Raw genomic sequence first — 17,160 nt, 5'->3', positions numbered from 1 at the left:
CCTGTGCTAGTTTTGTGTTTCATGAACACATACCCCCAAGTCCCTTTGTGTTGCAGCTTTTTTTCCCATTTATATAATGCTCTATTCTTTTGCTCTTCATTACAAAATGAACACCTCCATATTTTCCCACATTATACTCCACTTGCAAACATTTTGCCAATTTACTAAACAATCAAAATCTCTCTGAAACTGTTTGCATCCCTCTCACAACTTGCCTTTCCACCTATTCTTGAGTCATCTGCAAATTTTACTACAGTACATTTGCAAGTCATGAATATATGTTGTAAACAGCTGTGATGCGGCATTGATCCCTGTGGATCTCCACTTTACAGGTTGCCAAGCTGAAAAAATAATCCCTTATTGCTACTCGCTGCTTCCTGCCCGTTAGCCAATTCTCTGTCCACGCCAACAAACTACCTTCATCGCCTCTACCACTAATCACTATGAGGATCAGTGGCAGCTAATACCCTCAAACAATCCTTACCCGAAAACACATGCTGGCGAAGGTGACAAATACCACGAGGTACCCTCCCTGTCCTGGATTCAAGGTGGATGTAGTCCTATGGACTGTACAGTGTCATTTTTGTGACTGGTTCACTGCCCTTTGAGACCTGATAGTCATTCCCAGCACACTGTTGCACCATGATGACAGTAAGAGGATACATTTCATGTGCTCCTCTTATGGAACAGTTTCAGTATGGTGATTAGCGGTTAGTCAGCATCTTCGGGAAAGGAAGAGTGCACATTGCTATCCAAAATCTTTTTGTTTGCATAATTCAAACCTATTTGCAACTTCTAACTTCTTTGTTTCAAGAAGACTTATATGTATTCTACAAGAACTTGCTCTAAACAATTCAGCTGTCTTCCCTTTCTCACAACTGGTTGTCGCCTTGCAACAGTGACCAGCACTAAAGCTGTGTCAGCCTGACTGGGCATTCAAGAAGAAAATATCCTGACAGATTTTCTTTTTGTAAATAATTAAAATCCTATCATTGGAAATTGCATTAATTGCTAAATGCAGTCAGCAAGATGGGCGTGTTACACTGTTTGCACAATTCATTCTGTGTTTTACAGTGAGCTGCTGTGTCTACGTACTGAGATGACATTCAATTTCATTTGCATTCAAACCCTTCAGAAACTGCCATCAAATTTCTTTTGTGGGCCTAATGGTGTTGAAATCCCCAGCTTGATGTAGTTGCCATGGCAGAAAATTTCAGGAATTTTGCATTTAGTATCACTGTGAACCGGATGGTCATTTCTTAATAGCTTCATAATCCTTAGGAACCAGAGCTGAGCATCCTTGTCCTGATTGAAATAGTATCTTTCAGCTATGTAGATGACCATTTCCATTATCTGTTCGGCTCAGGTTGCCAAAAAAAATCACCAAAATGTTAAAATAATAAATAGGAGCAAGTGATATTTGAATAACTTTATCTAGTAAATAGAGCAGTTGATATATCTAAAGCAGCTGCTGCATGAAGAAATTATTCAGTTAGTGCTCCTGGTAAAAAGCATGAACCACTGGTCAGGAAAGTATTCACCCACAGGCCTGGTTTTCCAAAATTTAATAAACAGAAATTTACAGCTGGGGGCTGATGATTCTTTGACCGGTGTTCCTTGTGAATATCTCATCTAACCAGGGAATTTGAGGGGTGTCCAGGGGGAGGGAGTGCTGTAGAGTGATGGACGGAGGCAGCTCTCTTGGACATAAATACATCTGATGGAAAAGTTATTGCAATTCAGTATTATTTTTATTTTTTACAGAATGCCTGTTATGAAGGCTTTGGCTATTACTGCAATATGGCCCACAGTCCTCATCTTCCAGCAATATTTTATCCAAGAGGGGATGTGTTTTTACACATGGGGAGTATCAGTAAATTATGCAATTCTAGGCTTTGTTCTAGTTTCTTCTGACATCCAAAAACACATGCATTTTCCTTCAAGGTTCACAGAAAGGTGTTCAGGAATTGGTGCCTTGACCAATTTTTATCCTCCTTGCTCAGAGGCACTGAAGATAATAGAAACCTGTCTTCTGCTTTCTTTGATGGGATCAACTAGTGTCATTGAAAAGTGAATCTTGAAACTTCTGATCTATTTTGCTTAGTTTGTCCAACAGTTTACTGGCTGAACTTTAGGGGTACTTATCGGTGTTGTTATACAGAGATGCTCCTTAACCTTGCATTAGCAATAGAGTTAAAATCCTAAACATATCTGAGCTGAAACCATTTTCTTCCCCTACAAAAGCCCGTTTTCCTATTCTGATAGGGTTGTCAACACTCCTGCAATGACCGGGAGTCCACCAGAATCAGCAAAAACTTGCCAGGGTCGAAAGAAAGGCATTTCTGGAAGAGAGCGGGTGTTCGGACCAGACTTCGCTAAGGCAGAGTTCTTTTATTCTCTCTGCTGTGTTTGGTTGGCCTGGGCCACCGTTAATGCAGGGAACTTATGCAGCCTGTGTGAGGCCATGTCCTCCCTGCTTGTGCATCATAATGCTCAGAACCTCAAACTCAATGCTGATTGGATATGGGCACCTAGCCCGAAAACTGCAACATTTGGGTTCCTGTGCCTCTGATTGGTTGCAGCAGCTCTGGCATTTTGCCGTGGCTGGTCGCTGGAGTTTAAACTTCCCAACTGACTCTCAATCAATATCAGCTTTAAGTCTAAAATGAGTGCGGGACTTGAAAAAGAGGTTTCATTTGAATAAAAAGAAATTTGGTTGGAGCCTCCTATGCTAAAATAGCAAAACTCTCTGGATGTTTTTTTTTTCCTACCACTTTCAGGCTATATTTTAGACAGTCGCACTATGTGAATGAAGCTTTTGTTAAAGCTGCTGATGTAAGTAGGTTTTTAATCTGAGGGAAAAGTGTTAATACACTTGGTGTAGTTTCTTATGGTAACCTGAAGAATTTGAATGAAATAAATTCGGTGTGTTTGAATTATCATTTTCTTCTCTCTCTGTCCATTGCACTATTGATAATGCTTAACATTTATAAAACTCTGGTTAGCCCACAACTGGAATATTATGTCCTGTTATGGGCGCCATGGTAGCATTGATGTGAAATTCCTTGAGAGATTTACAACAATGGTTCCAGGAACTGGGATTTTAGTTACAAGGTAGGTTGGCGAAGCTGGGTGTTGTTTTTCTTGGAGTAAAGGAGAATGACAAGAGATTTGATACAGATGTGAAGAGATTTACCAGGATATTGCCAGGTATGGAAGGTAGGAGATTGAGAGGTGACCTTATAGAGGTTTATAAAATCATAAGGGGTATAGATGGGACGAATGGTAGGTGTCTTTTCCCTAGAATGGTGGATTTCAAGATTAGGGCGCGTATTTTTAAGGTGAGAGGAGAGAGATTTAAAAAAGGCATTGGGGCAATTTTTTTTACACAGAGGGTGATTTCCGTGTGGAATGAACCTCCAGAGGAAATGGTGGATGTGGGCACAATTACAGCATTTAAAAGATCCTTAGATAAATACATGAATTGGAAAGATTTGGAGGGATATCGACCAAGAGCAGGTAGGGGGGACTAGTTTAGTTTGGGATTATGTTCAACGTAGACTGGTTGGATTGAAGGGTCTGTTTCCATACTGTGTGACCGCATGACTGTGACCACACACAAAACTATGACAGATTTGAACAAAATAGACAAGGAAAAGGAGTTCACATTAGATGATGGTGCAAGGACGAGGGGGGCACAGATGTCAGATTTTTGGTAAGGAATGCAACGGGAAATGTACAGAATAACTTTATTTATGTGTGATTGGAAATGACCCGGAATTTGTTACCCATGAAGGTATCAAGAATTTCAAAGGAAATTGGATGAGTACTTGAAGGAATCAAACTTGCAGAGCTGTAGAGATTAACAGGGGAGTAGGACTGACTGGTTGGTCATGCAAACAGCTGGCATTAGCACAGTGGGCCCAATAGCCATCTTCTGTGCTGCAAATGTCTCTTGAGAAGACCGAACTGCTGAACGTTAACAAAGCAATGAGTTCATGCAAATCTTTTGGAAAAGCTTTTCACTGTATTTTACTGTTTTTCTAACTATAAAATACATGTGACAATAAAATTATTCATATTCTCACATACTGTAGTCTAGAAAATGTGTCCATAGTGACGTTTACGTCTTTACAACTTACATATGTGAATTGTACCGACTGAGGCAATAATTAGCCTGCCAATTTTTGAATGGAACAAGATTTCTTCTGCATAAATATCAATTCAATATTAAATGGAGTGCAATTCACTGCTGAATTTCTGCGCATATAATAGTTCAGATTTTTAAATGTGCCTTTCAGTCAAAAAGTTTCATTTTTCTTAAGTTGTTAAATATCTTATTTTCACCCTTATCAGAAAAGGCTTGTAAGACTTTTCTCACAAGTATAAATGGCATGACAGTTTTACATGTTTGAAAGAATTTTCTTAGGGAGAGGGAAAAAAGTATTTTGTTCTCTCTTGTGCAGACATTCTGAGGTTGAATTCAAGTTTTTGTTCCCATCTGACCTTGTTTGGCTCAGATTACTATCTTAGAATCTAGCTTGAAGCCCCTCTGTTTCTGTCCCTCAGCTTGCTCACAACCTATGTCATTCATGCAGACTACACTGGATATGTTGTAACCAAAGAGTATTTGCATTATTTTTCGGTCTATTGTGACTCAGTCGGCACCACTCTGCAGGTTGTGGGATCAAGTTCCACTCCAGGACTTTAGCACTAAAACCAAGATGATACTGCATTGCAGAGGTGCCATGTTTTAGATCTGATTTTCTCTGACAGCCCATTTGCCCTCTCAGGTTGCCATAAAAGAATCCATAACACTGTTTGAAGAAGAACAAGGGATTTTCCCTGGTGACCTGGCCAAAATCTATCCCTCAATAAATACCTTAAAAAGTACTGTCTCCTCTCTTTTTTACGAACTATGTAGCTGCCACCTTTCCTACATTAAGACAGTGACCACCCTTCAAACCTTCATTGACTGTCAAGCAGTTTAGGACACCTAGTGATCAAAGTGCTATGTAAAAATAATTCATTTTAATAACACCTTGGTGGCGATCTTACATTTTTTTTAATAAAGATTGTTGGCATTGGCTCAATGATCATTCTTGCCCCTGAATTATAAGGTAGTAGGGTCAAGCTTCACTCCAGCATCCACAGCACATAATCTCAGCTGACATACAGTGTAAAGATGCCTCATTGTCAAAAGTACCCTCTCAGTTGGATATAAAGAATCCCTTTTCAGAGAGAACAGATGATCTCCTGGTATTCTGGACAATATTTATCCTTAACTCGCATCAGTACAACAGATTTCATAGTTATTTTTCTCACTGATGTTTGTGCAACCCTGCTGTGTTTAATTAGGTGCAGCATTTGCTGATTGTACAATAGGACAATACAACAATACAACTGTGTTTCAAAAATAATTTATTGGGTGTGAAGCAATACGCAATGTCCTGAGGACATGAAAGATAGTATATAAATGCATGTTGTTTCTTTCTTCTAAATGCCTGGCAACTTAACACCCAACAACAAAGATTTGGCATATGTCTGAAACAGAATTAATCTGACACTTTTGTCCCTTCACAAAATAACACAATACCTAATAACTTAATACTTCAAATTATACTATTGCTGAGACTTCCACCCTGGTGAAAAATTTCCTTTCTGTAGGATGTTGACAGTTATCAAATGCATGCAGTTATTGTCATTATTTAAATAGTAAGGTCCATAAACTTGTTCCCTTTCAAAATTCTGCTGCCCATATCCTAACTTGCACAAAGCAACAATCACTCATCAGTCCTGTGTTTACTGGTGTGCATTGTTTCTTGATCCAGCAGTACTCCAGTTTTTAAATTCTCATCCTCGTTTCCAAATTCCTGCCACTCCCTCTTTTTGTAATTCTCTCCAACCCTACAATCCTCCAAACTATCCATGCTTTTCTGATTCTGGTCTCCTGTGGATCTCTGGTTTGTGTTGCCCCACCCATGTCTTCAGCTGTCGAAGACCCAAGCTCTGGAATCCATGTAAAAATCTCTCCACCTTTCCACCTCTTCTAAATCCTTCAAGGTTCTCCTTACGATCAACCTCTTTGATCAAACTTTTGATCCTTTGCCTTAATATCAGTTTATGTGACTCAGTGTCAACTTGTGTCTGATCACACTCCAAAAAATCACACTGGAACATTTTATTATGTTGAAGGTCCTATATAAATAGAAGGTGTTTTCTCAATGTGATCCACAATCCATTTCAACACCATAATCTTTATCAAAAGTAATCAAGTAAATCTCAAAATACATCAATAGGACAAACGTTCAGTGAATAGCTGTCAAGAAAGCTGACAGAAGTTTCAAACAAATGAATTAGCAATGTACGAGGCCATACAAATATGTTGAGAGCTATGTATAAAAAAACATCAAAAATACTATGGGCTTTTAGGCTTGAATCATATGCCAGTCATTGTACTTCTAAATTATCTATCTTCAAGCATCATTGTAATTAAGATTGTTAAACCAACAGCGTGAATTAAGTTTCAATAAAATCTCAAATCTGAACTCTTAATCTTGCAGATTCACACATGAAATCAACCTTTGCTTCTTGAGAAGGGTCTTGGAGTCATTTTTTCTATTAATTAATTATTGATATTTTATTTAGCAAAACAACAGTAAGTAGAAACAAATAAATAGAATTTTTTGGTTTATGGGGAAAGAGGAAGAAGTGTAACTAATTTGATAGCTCGTTCAAAATCCTGGCCTAGGCAAAATAGATTGAATGGTCTCCTTTCTGCTTTGTCATTCTATGATCTCTAATCAAGAAATGTAAGTTAATATTTTTCTTGTGAAGACTTCATCAGAAGTGTAAGTTCAAGATAAATAGGCAAAACAACATAAAAAATGGAACAAAAGGTATGAAAAGTTCTAATTTCTATCACAAAGCGAAGCTGGTGGGTTAAATAGCCAGCAAGTGTTTTTGAAATGTTGGAATGAGATGAAAAGTGACAGCTGATATACAAACATCATCTTGGTGAGGCAACAAGCAATCACTCAAAGAGCAAAAGGTCATAGAAAGATGCTCAAATGGTATAGAACTAGAATTGAAGGAAATACTAAGTGAAAATAGAAATGATATGACACACAGAGCATGCCCTCCAAATTTCAGTCAGTAGAACATTTCAGATGTAGACTCTTGAAGTAAACTTTTTTTAAAGAATGCCTACGCCTGTGTAATTGCTGCAGCGCCCTCAGGAGACTGTCTGTGTGGAGTTTGCACATTCTCCCCGTGTCTGCGTGAGTTTCCTCCTGGTGCTCCGGTTTCCTCCCACAGTCCAATAATGTGCAGGTGAGGTGGATTGATCATGCTAAGTTCACCATAGTGTCCACGGGTGCGCAGGCTCAGTAGATTAGCCATAGTAAATGCAGGGTTCCAGGAATAGGGTCGGGGACTGGGTCAGGGAGGGATGCCCTTCCGAGGATTGATGTGGACTCGATGGGCTGAATGGCCTGCATCCATGCCATAGGATTCTATGAGGGCAGTGTTCCCACCACATGTACCCAGCAACTCCTACATTCAAGCAAGTGAGGAAATTGGCTGCCGGTGTAAAGTAGCTGAAGTTTGAAGGGCTCCAAGGGGGTCCTGGAAGAAGAAGAGATATTTTTGCCTCAGTTTCCCTTTGCAAGATTAGATTGGAAAATCAAAAGGTAGAGAGGTCAGAGTGGGAATTGGAGGAAAAATTGAGTGGCAAGTCCTCGATGTTAGGCCAATCTATGTTGATCATTTCAAAGTCCAAGAGACTGCATTTTGAGCAGCAAAAATACTGACCTAGTGTATCCATTTTGCTGTGTTGGTTTCTCAGAGTAATTTGCACGAATGCAACATGACCAGAATCTTAACTGAAAGTTGTATGCAGCAGGAATTGATTTGCTACAATATATTGTGCTAGTTTGCAAAGCTTTGCCCTATGAGCCAACCCGACTGAAAAACTGATCATGCTCCACAGAGGCAAATTAATCACCATTAGGAATTTCCACTGATTATGCTCATTTACAGGTCTCTGAAGAGATTCTAAAAATTAAACTTGGTTTTTTGGAGGGGAGCAAGGACAGTAATGAGTGCTTTCAAAGATCTTGTTTTGTTTTACAAAGTAGTTGACCACTATTCACCAATATATCTAGAAAGTCACTTTCAGTCTTTATGATTGGGTTTCTGAGAGGTGTGCACCTAGAAGGATTCTTCATCTCAACCTCTTCTCTTGCCTGAGTCATGGTGACTCAGATTAAGTCACCACCAGTCATCTGTCACTAATGAGAGAGCAGCCCCATGGTCTTCTAAGAGTATGGCGAGATTACCTTTAACTTGCTGAGAGATGGTGTATTCTCAGAGCGATTGAAAGTGCTTGTTTGTGATAAGCCTATTTTTTAGGTTATGAACCAGACTGTACTAAGTTATCACTCTTCAATATACTATGGCATATTATTAAGGCAGAATGATTCTCACATTGATTTTAAAATGCTGCCATGCAACATGTTTCATAACAGCTTTATATAAAAATAAGTTTGAGAGGAAAGAAACATTTTTCAAGCCTGTTTCAGAAAATCTATCCAATAGACAATAGTACAGGGAGATATGTGAATGTCTTGCATTCGGAAGGAGCATTTGGGGCCCTGGATGACAATTTGAGAAGAGGTGAACCAATAGGTGTTGTATCTGATGCATTGACCTATGAAGTGCCAATGAAAGACAATAATGTAAAGCAAGGTGGGGAGCTGCATTAAAAGTCGAAATTGTTAAATTACTAATCCGAAGTACATTAGCTGTCAAGAGCAGGAGCACAATTTGACACCAATAAAATTTTCAAACAGACAATCAAAAGATTGGTCAAAGAGGTAGGTTTGAAGGAGTATCTTAAAGGAGGACAGAGAACTGGAGAGCTTTAGGAATAGGATTTCAAAGCTTAGGATTTAAATATTTTAAATTACATTTTCCATGGTGCAACAAAGGCCAGAATTGAAGGAATTGGAGTAACCTTGGTGGGTCAAAGAGTGTGTATGGTTGCAAACAATTACTTCAACACATAGCATGGTAACTCTTCCAACGTGGTACATGGTATAAGACTAAAAAGTAACAACCCTGATAATTTTACTTAATATTATATTGTTAAGAAGCATAAATGAGTGTACATTATTTTGTAGCTAACAAATTAATTGGATTAATTTGGATTGTTGCTAAATAATTAAACAATGATCGGAAGCTCCAAGGTCTCTTTTTATTTTGGCATTGTATTCAAGGACCAGCAGAAGTGCTTGCATTTTAGATTTGAGATCCAGGCCAGGAAAAGAAAGTGTGGGTATTTTGAAAAGTCAGAAGCAATATTTGTGGAGGAAATATCCATCGATGAGAATGTTGACACAGAATTTGCTGCAGTGGCCCCTGCTAAACTATTCTGTCCACATTCACATTTTCAAATTGCCCAGAAATTTGCAAGGACAAATCGAAACCAGCTTACTGAAGGTAACAGAGTATCATTTTGATCCTGTAAAACAAGGGGATTGTCTATCCCCTGAACCAATTAGACTTAAAATTGAGAAATAAGCAGATAAAAAATTTAATGGAGGGTGAATTTGAGTGGATGAATCCAATGTCAGGTTAGATTCTCAAAGAGAAATAGAGAGGGGGGTTGAACTAAATTGAAAGACTGGGAAAAGTAAAACAGAAAATTAATTTTAAAATTGACTTCGAAAACACTCATCAGTAATTCATGAATTGAAGCAATGAAGCTCCACATGTTCCATTATCTGAGCAAAAGTAGTCACTCATAATTATCATATCATTAAATGGACATTTGCCTTAAGCTTGGATTGTGAATGCCCTTGTACTAGATTTCAGAATGTGCCAAAGTTTTCTATAGTTGTGCTTGCCTAATGGATGATTTTCTTTCAATGTTTGAGGTATTTGCAGTACCTTTTTTGGATAGAGTTCGGGAAAGTGTTGTTCATCATGCTTGTTGTATAAACCATGTGCTGAATAACCAAGTTTTGCTACTGGAATCGGGAATAGATTTCAAAAGGAAAAAAAAGTCTCTGGTTGAGCTTTAAAGAGTCACAGAGTCATACAGCATGAAACAACCAGTCCATGCCAACCATGTTCCCAAACTAAAGTAGTCCTACCTGCCTGCACTTGGCCCATATCCTTCTAAACCTTTCCTGTTCATGAACTTATCGAAATGTCTTTTAAACGTTGTAACAGTACCTGCATCCACCACGTCCTCTGGCAATTCATTCCACACACGAACCACTCTCAGTGTAAAACAGTTGCCCCTAATGTCCATTTTAAATCTTTCTCCTCTCACCTTAAAAATGCCCCCGAGCTTTGAACTTTCCCCACCCTAGGGAAAAGACCGTTGTCAATTCACCTGATCTATCGCAGTCATGATTTTATAAACCTCAGTAAGGTCACTCCTCGACCTCCTAAGCTCTGGTGGAAAAATGTCCCAGCCTTTCCAGTGTATTTTTATCTCATGGATTTTTGTATTGAGCTTTTTTCTTCATGTTACTTTTCATCAAAAAACAATTAAACAATAGCTATCTTGCCACTTCTTTCATCAAACTAACTATTCTCAAGTGGCAAGTGATTTGTCAAAGCACAACATCCTCTGGCAAATGCCCCATTTGTCCTCACCTCTCAGGTGTGGCATTGTTTGCTGTCCAAACAACTCAAGTTTCCATGTTACTGAATGCTAGTAGGTTGCTGCTTTTTGTATAAAACAGTAACCACACTTTAAAATCAATTCTGAGGAAATGAGGGGCATTTTAAAACTGCAAATCCTCTTTCCTCCACAGCTGTCAATTATAGAGTATTGTCATTGGCCTGGCATGATTTTACTTATTGGATTTTTAACAGAGAATGGTGTTCATTAAACTTGGGATCGGAATTATAACGGAGAGGAAGAATTTCACCCAATGGCTTAATGGGCAAATAGCTCATGTGGTATGGTAGCGAACAACAAAGATCAAAATGGATCATGGTTCAATCGACTTCTTTAATGGGTCAACTTATCTTAGCCTAGAAAGCTAAAAGGGATCTTCTGGTCAAGTTAAAGGAAATAGGTCATCTAGGTGTCTTGCCTTTGGTTACTACCTCGTGGCCCTACGAAAATGTGCCTAAAGTCTGAACATTGGCTGAGGATTAGATCAACCATGGTTGCAATGACTTGTATAAAAAAAAACCCAAAACAGTTATGCAAAATATCAGAGGTTGTTATCACCCAATATGAATTAGCTCTACTGGTGCAGTAATCAATGGGAGTTTTTATCAGGAATTTGGATTGAAATGCATTTACAAAATTGACAATTTTCCACAACTAATGGAATTCTAGTTTGGTGGGAGGAATTCCTGTATCTCTGTTTTCTCACAGCAAAGAACTATAGGCCAGACATTTGTGTCTAGGGTGAGAAATGGAGCAGGGATTCATTCTTGGTTACATGACTATATGAATTAAAAGTAGGAGTAGGCCATTCGGCCCTTCAAGCCTGCTCGACCACTCAACAAGATCATGGCTGATCTGTTTTCATTTTCCCATTTATCCCCCAATAATCTTTGATTGCCTTGACTAGCAAAAATCTTTCAACCTCCACCTTAAAAATATTCAAAGCCCCTGCCTCCATCACCTTCTGAGTCAGAGTTCCAAAGTTACACAACTGTGAGAGAAAAGATTTCCCCTCATCTCTGTTCTAAAAGGGCAAGCCCTAATTTTAAAACACTGTCCCCATAAGTCACCCACAAAAGTAAAGATATTCTTCATGTCCACCTTGTCAAGACTACTCAGGATCTGATCTAATTAATTAAATCACCTCTTACTCTTTGAATGAACCTCTAATGAAGACAAGTCCAGCCTGTTTAATCTTTCCACAGTTGTCAACCCACTCATTCTAGTAAATCTCCTCTGAACTGCTTCTATTGCATTTACGTCCTTTATTAAATAAGGAGACCAAAGCTGCACATTTTATTCAACATGTGGTCTCACCAACGTCCTGTACAAGTGAAGCATAACGACCTTAGTTTTATGTGCAATTCCTCTCATAATCAAGGATACCATTCTATTAGCCTCCTTAATCACTTCCTATACCAACATTTTATGACTTAGATCCCTCTGCACATTGTAATTCTGCATTTATTCACCTTTTACACAATACTTCACATATTTATTCTTCCTGCCAGCTATAGCTTCACATTTTCCCACACTCTGGTCCATCCACTTGATTTTTTTGCCCACTTGCTCAACCTATTTACATCCTTGTTATGTCCACATCAGAACATATTTCCTACCTACATTTGTGTCATCTGCAAATTTCATCACCCTGCCTTTGATCCCCACATTGAAGTCATTGATATAAATTGTAAAATATTGAAGGCGAAGTACAGATCCCTACTGGACTCCACTCATCACATCCTGATGCCATTCTAACAAAAAATCCATTTATGAATTCAATGTATTCTGCCAACCAGCTGATCTTTGATCCATGTTAGTATGTCACCCCGATACAATGGACTTCTACTTTGTACAAAAATGTTTTATGTGGAACTGTCAAATGGCTGCTGGAAAGTCCAACTATACCCTTTATTCACGGCACATGTTACTCCTCCAAAAAATTCCAAACAGATTAGTTAAACACACTTGCCCTTTCACAAAACTATGCCAAGTCTTCTCAATTGCCATGAGGTTTCCCAAGTGCTCCTTAACAATCTATTCTAAAACCTTCCCCACAGCAGATGAGAAGCTTCCATATCTGTAATTTCCTGATTAGTGCCTGTGCCCCTTCTTGAACAAATGGCATTATATTGATTACTTTCCAATCTGATTGAACCCTTCCAGAATCTAGTGAATTTTGGAAAATTAAGACCTTGCATCCACTACCTCACTAGCTACCTCTTTTGAGACCCTAGGAGGAAGTCCATCTGGAACAAAAGCTTATCACCCACAACTCTATCAGTTGCTTCCCGAGGGGTGATTATAATTTCAACAGGTTCTTGTTTTCCTTCAACCTCCCCATTTTAAGGTATGATTGGATTTCCTTTTGTATTGTCTATAGTGAAAACAGAAGCACAATCCCTGCCATTTCTGTATTATCTCACAACTAAATATTCTCATTCACTTTTACTGTTGTCTTTTTCAGATACCTGTATCAACACTTGCTTTTACATTTGTACCTAGCTTACTTTCATGCTCCAATTTAATCACTTCTTTATAAGCAGTGTTTGGTGACATTGAATGCTTGGGGTGACTGTGCATACGCATTCACACAGCAATGCACATGCACACAGTTCCAGGCCCTGAACATTGTTATGTCTTGCGCAGAAGTCTGCGTGTGCACAGTGCAGGTGCAAGATTCAAATGGGGAGAGAATGGATGGGATTGGCGGGGAGCATGATTGAGTTCATGGGGGGAGGGCGCTTATGGGCCTCATTAGTTGTCTCTTCTTCCCCCCCCCAACCCCACTCTTCCCCTCCCAACCCTGATTTCTTCGTTCATGCCCCTCGCAAACATTTCCCCAACACCCTCCCCGTTGTCAGCCATAACCATTAATAAGCATGCACATATTCACAGGTAATAATGCTCAGCACCTTTAGCATCAGGAAATGCACCCTTTTTCATATTGGTAGCTAGCCCAGTGACAAAGACGTGCATGTGGACACTTTTCAATAACACCCATTCACTGTTGCAACAACAGTGTCTCCTCAGTGTAATAAAATGCAGCCCTTTTTATGTTCTGACCAGTCATCAGACCTGCCACTGACCTTTGTCGATAATGTGGTTTTTTTCCTTAAGTTTGATGCAACCCTTACCTTATTTTATTAACCACAGTCACTGGGTCCTCCCCTTGAAATTTTGCTGTGCAGTAGAAATGTACTTATTCTATACCCTGAAATATACCTCTAAATAATAATAATTCCTTTTGTACTGATCTGTCTCTCAGTCTAATACACTAGTTCACCTCAGCTTTCATACCTACATAGTTGTTCTTTTTAAAGTATAGGTCTTAGATCACTTCATAAAATCCCTACAGTGTGGAAACAGGCCCTTCGTCCCAACAAGTCTACACCAACCCTCATAGCATCCCACCCAGACCCATCCCTCTATAACCCACCTAATCAACACATCCCTGAACACTACGGGCTTTTTAGCATGACCAATCCACCTCGCCTGCACATCTTTGGACTGTGGGAGGAAACCCACGCAGACACAAGGAGAATGTGCAAACTCCACACAGACATTTGCCTGAGGGTGGAATCAAACCTGGGTCCCTGGTGCTGTGAGACAGCACTGCTAACCACTGAGCCACTGTGCCACCTTCTCCCTTTCAAAATGAATGTAAAATTCAATCATTTTGTGGTCACTGCTACCTAGAGATGCCATTACTGTGAGGGGATCAATTATGCAACACAATGTCAAGTCTATTATAGCCTACTCATTGGTTGGTTCCAGAATGTGCTACACAAAGAGACTATTTCAAACTTATTCTATGAAATCCATTGAGGCTATTATAACCAATCTGATTTTTTCAATTTATATGTACTTTAAAATCGCCCATTATTATTGCTGTTCCTTTATGACAAGCATAACTGTGGTTACTATTGGGTGTCTGTAGATCACTCATATTGGTAGCTCCCAAACCTATTCTACGTCCTGATCATCCAAATCTGCCTGAGGGAAATAGTCACTTGTTGAGATTTTGAATGGAGCACTCCCTGTTCCCTGACAAATAATGGTGGCAGGCAGGTCCTTGAAGCTGCAGGTAATCAGAAGATTTCCTGCTGTAGATGAATGACAAGCTGCAGTAAAAGCTAAGTGACTGAGAGGGCACTTCAACATGAAGATGCCCTATCACCAACGTTTACAGAAAAATCAAATAAAATTTAGAAAATGCAACCAGGCCACCATGAGGGATGATGATCACAATACAGGGCAGCCTTTTGCAGTGTTCACACCAAGGCAAGAGAGTGCCTGGGAGCCTGTCCCAGGACAGTGGCATCTGACCTTGCACTTGCTGCTGCCTCCAGTCAATTGAACAGCCTGACATGGTGGGAAAACTGGAGACCAACCAAAACAAAGTCTTGAGTCTGTACTAAGTAACGTTGTTGGGTCTCATCTACAAGGGGGCAGGCAGGCAGGCAGTCAGTCTGAGTGGGCTCTGACCCCTAAAGTGGCCAATTGTCTGGAATGGTCCCCGGAAATTGGCACACCAGCCAACACTGTTAATTTCAGGATCTGTCTACCGCCACATCCAACCTCGTTAGGGCCTGAAAATTTATCCTGTATGACATTGAAGTTGTATTGAGCTGATTACCTAAAAGTATAGAGAGATAAACATTCTTGCCTGGAAATTCCTGCACATTTGCAGCCTATATCTGAAAAGTTGGGGTAGACCCTGCACCTCCAGTGAAAGTCACAAAATCGGATGTGGTTAACTGTTTCCCAATTGGCCTTGAAGGACAAGACTGATCCAAGGCCAGAGTTGTTTGGCCTTTGGGAAGTTTTAACTGAAACCAAAGGAGCAGTCTTCTGACATCTTGGATTCTAGCCTGTTCCCACTCCCGCAAACGCCCTGTCTCTCAGTCCCAGAGTGTAGTCCTAACACCCTTCTGATTATTGTAGTCATTCGAGTATGTTTCCATGAGCTACTTAGTCGTGTAGGTCATGTTTCATTCTTCAGGTGGCAACAGGCTGCAGCCTTCCATGTTATTCACAGTAATTATTCCGCAGAAGCATTTCACCAAACAATAAGCGAACAGACACCTGGTGTAATCATAGCTTTCACTGGGAAGTAGGAGGGGGAACTGGTAGCACTGAAGCTGTTGGCACGCATTGTCTGCAGACAGGTAACATGTTGGGGAGGCATTGGAATGGCACTGCACGCTTTACTGTCATGCATTCCTGACATTACTCAATCGTCTCCGATCAGAGTATAGCTCCGTGATTGCTGAGTGAAGTGAGTGATTCAGACACTCGGCTCTTTGCTCTTTCAAAGATCAATCGGCCGATAAGAGAGAGAGGAAAGGTTAACATTCGGTGCCGTCAGCCCACTTTTGTTTCGTTGTTTGTAAACGAGTTAGAATTTGGGTCAGGTACAGGACTTTGCAACTTCGCAACGCGGGATGAGTAGATTTTATTTGAAAGCACCATCCCCTCCCCCACCATTTGCACATTATAAATGATTTTCTCCTTTCTGCTGCGCAGAGGTGATTAATCTTTTTTTTCAAGACGTTGTAAAACCCAGTGGTTTGTAAGGGAAACAGAGCAAAGGTCCTTCCAACTGAGGCTGCTCGTTCATGTGCTGGGGGCTGTCCGGCCGGACCCTCAGCTTTGCCCTGCTGCAGGGGGCAAGAAAAAAAGGATGATCCGTTCCTTAACCGCCGTTTAGTTGCAGCAAGAGCCGCAGGGTGGGAATTCTGTGTAATTCCGAGCTGCCATTTGTGGCAACCGTGTTCCTCACCCCCTTCCTTCTCTTCAGTCCATGAAAAGCTGCAGTTTCTGCAAGAGCCTTCGGTTGGTGGGGGTGGGGGTGGGGGTTGGGGAGGGATACAGTGTGTAAGCTCCTCCCTGTTGCCTCCAACTCCTCCTTATGTGTGATCAGCACAGCAGCAGCAAATCTCCAGCATTGTTTTTTGTGTGTGCCACTTGTGTGGTGCGCTCCATTTCTTAGCCACGGGCTGTGTAAAAGTGTGTTGCTGGAACTAACTGCTTCAGCACCATGAAGGAACAGCTGAAGGGGTAGGTGACAGAGAAAGTCGTTCCGTTTTGCCGTAACTCGCTTTGACTGCGGTAACTTCGACCGGTGCAGTTTCTCTTTTTCTTTTGTCAATTTCACGGTGTTAATATCGTGGTAGTTTCCCCACTTCAGAACAGGAGGCAAGGTGTAGTCAGCCGTCTTCCATACAGGTTGTGTGTGTGTGTATGAAGTTACAACCTGGATTCTGATCCAGAGTCTCAGTTGAAAGGTCAGCCGTTCCTGTAGCTTATGAAATGACAGGTGAGCAAAGTGGGGGACGCTCAGGAGGTTTCTAACCTCTCCCCTCAACAAAGGAAGCCGCCTCGGAGCAGGATTAGTTAATGCCGGCTTGGCGATTGCTGGAGCTGAAGAAAGCTGGAAGGCTAACAAAAGAAGTTTTGAA

The 17,160-nt window shown here is 40.4% G+C and overlaps 1 protein-coding gene across 4 annotated transcripts in view; it reads left to right on the top strand.

The window, feature by feature from the left end:
• Positions 1-17,160, top strand: part of dmd (dystrophin) — a 1,291,331-nt gene that overhangs the window by 1,163,560 nt on the left and 110,611 nt on the right. The window contains exon 1 of one of the 4 annotated variants that reach the window (XM_048602826.1): positions 16,626-16,759. The exons of the other annotated variants lie outside the window; for them this stretch is intronic. Coding sequence (XP_048458783.1) covers positions 16,740-16,759 — 20 coding nt within the window. The 5' untranslated portion in view covers positions 16,626-16,739. Of the gene's footprint in view, positions 1-16,625; positions 16,760-17,160 lie in introns of those variants that run through there. 4 annotated transcript variants of the gene reach the window in all.

Source organism: Rhincodon typus, chromosome 11 (genome assembly GCF_021869965.1).
Source record: "Rhincodon typus isolate 14 chromosome 11, sRhiTyp1.1, whole genome shotgun sequence".
Classification (NCBI taxonomy): Eukaryota; Metazoa; Chordata; class Chondrichthyes; order Orectolobiformes; family Rhincodontidae; genus Rhincodon; species Rhincodon typus.
This window is presented reverse-complemented; position numbering and strand designations above follow the sequence as displayed.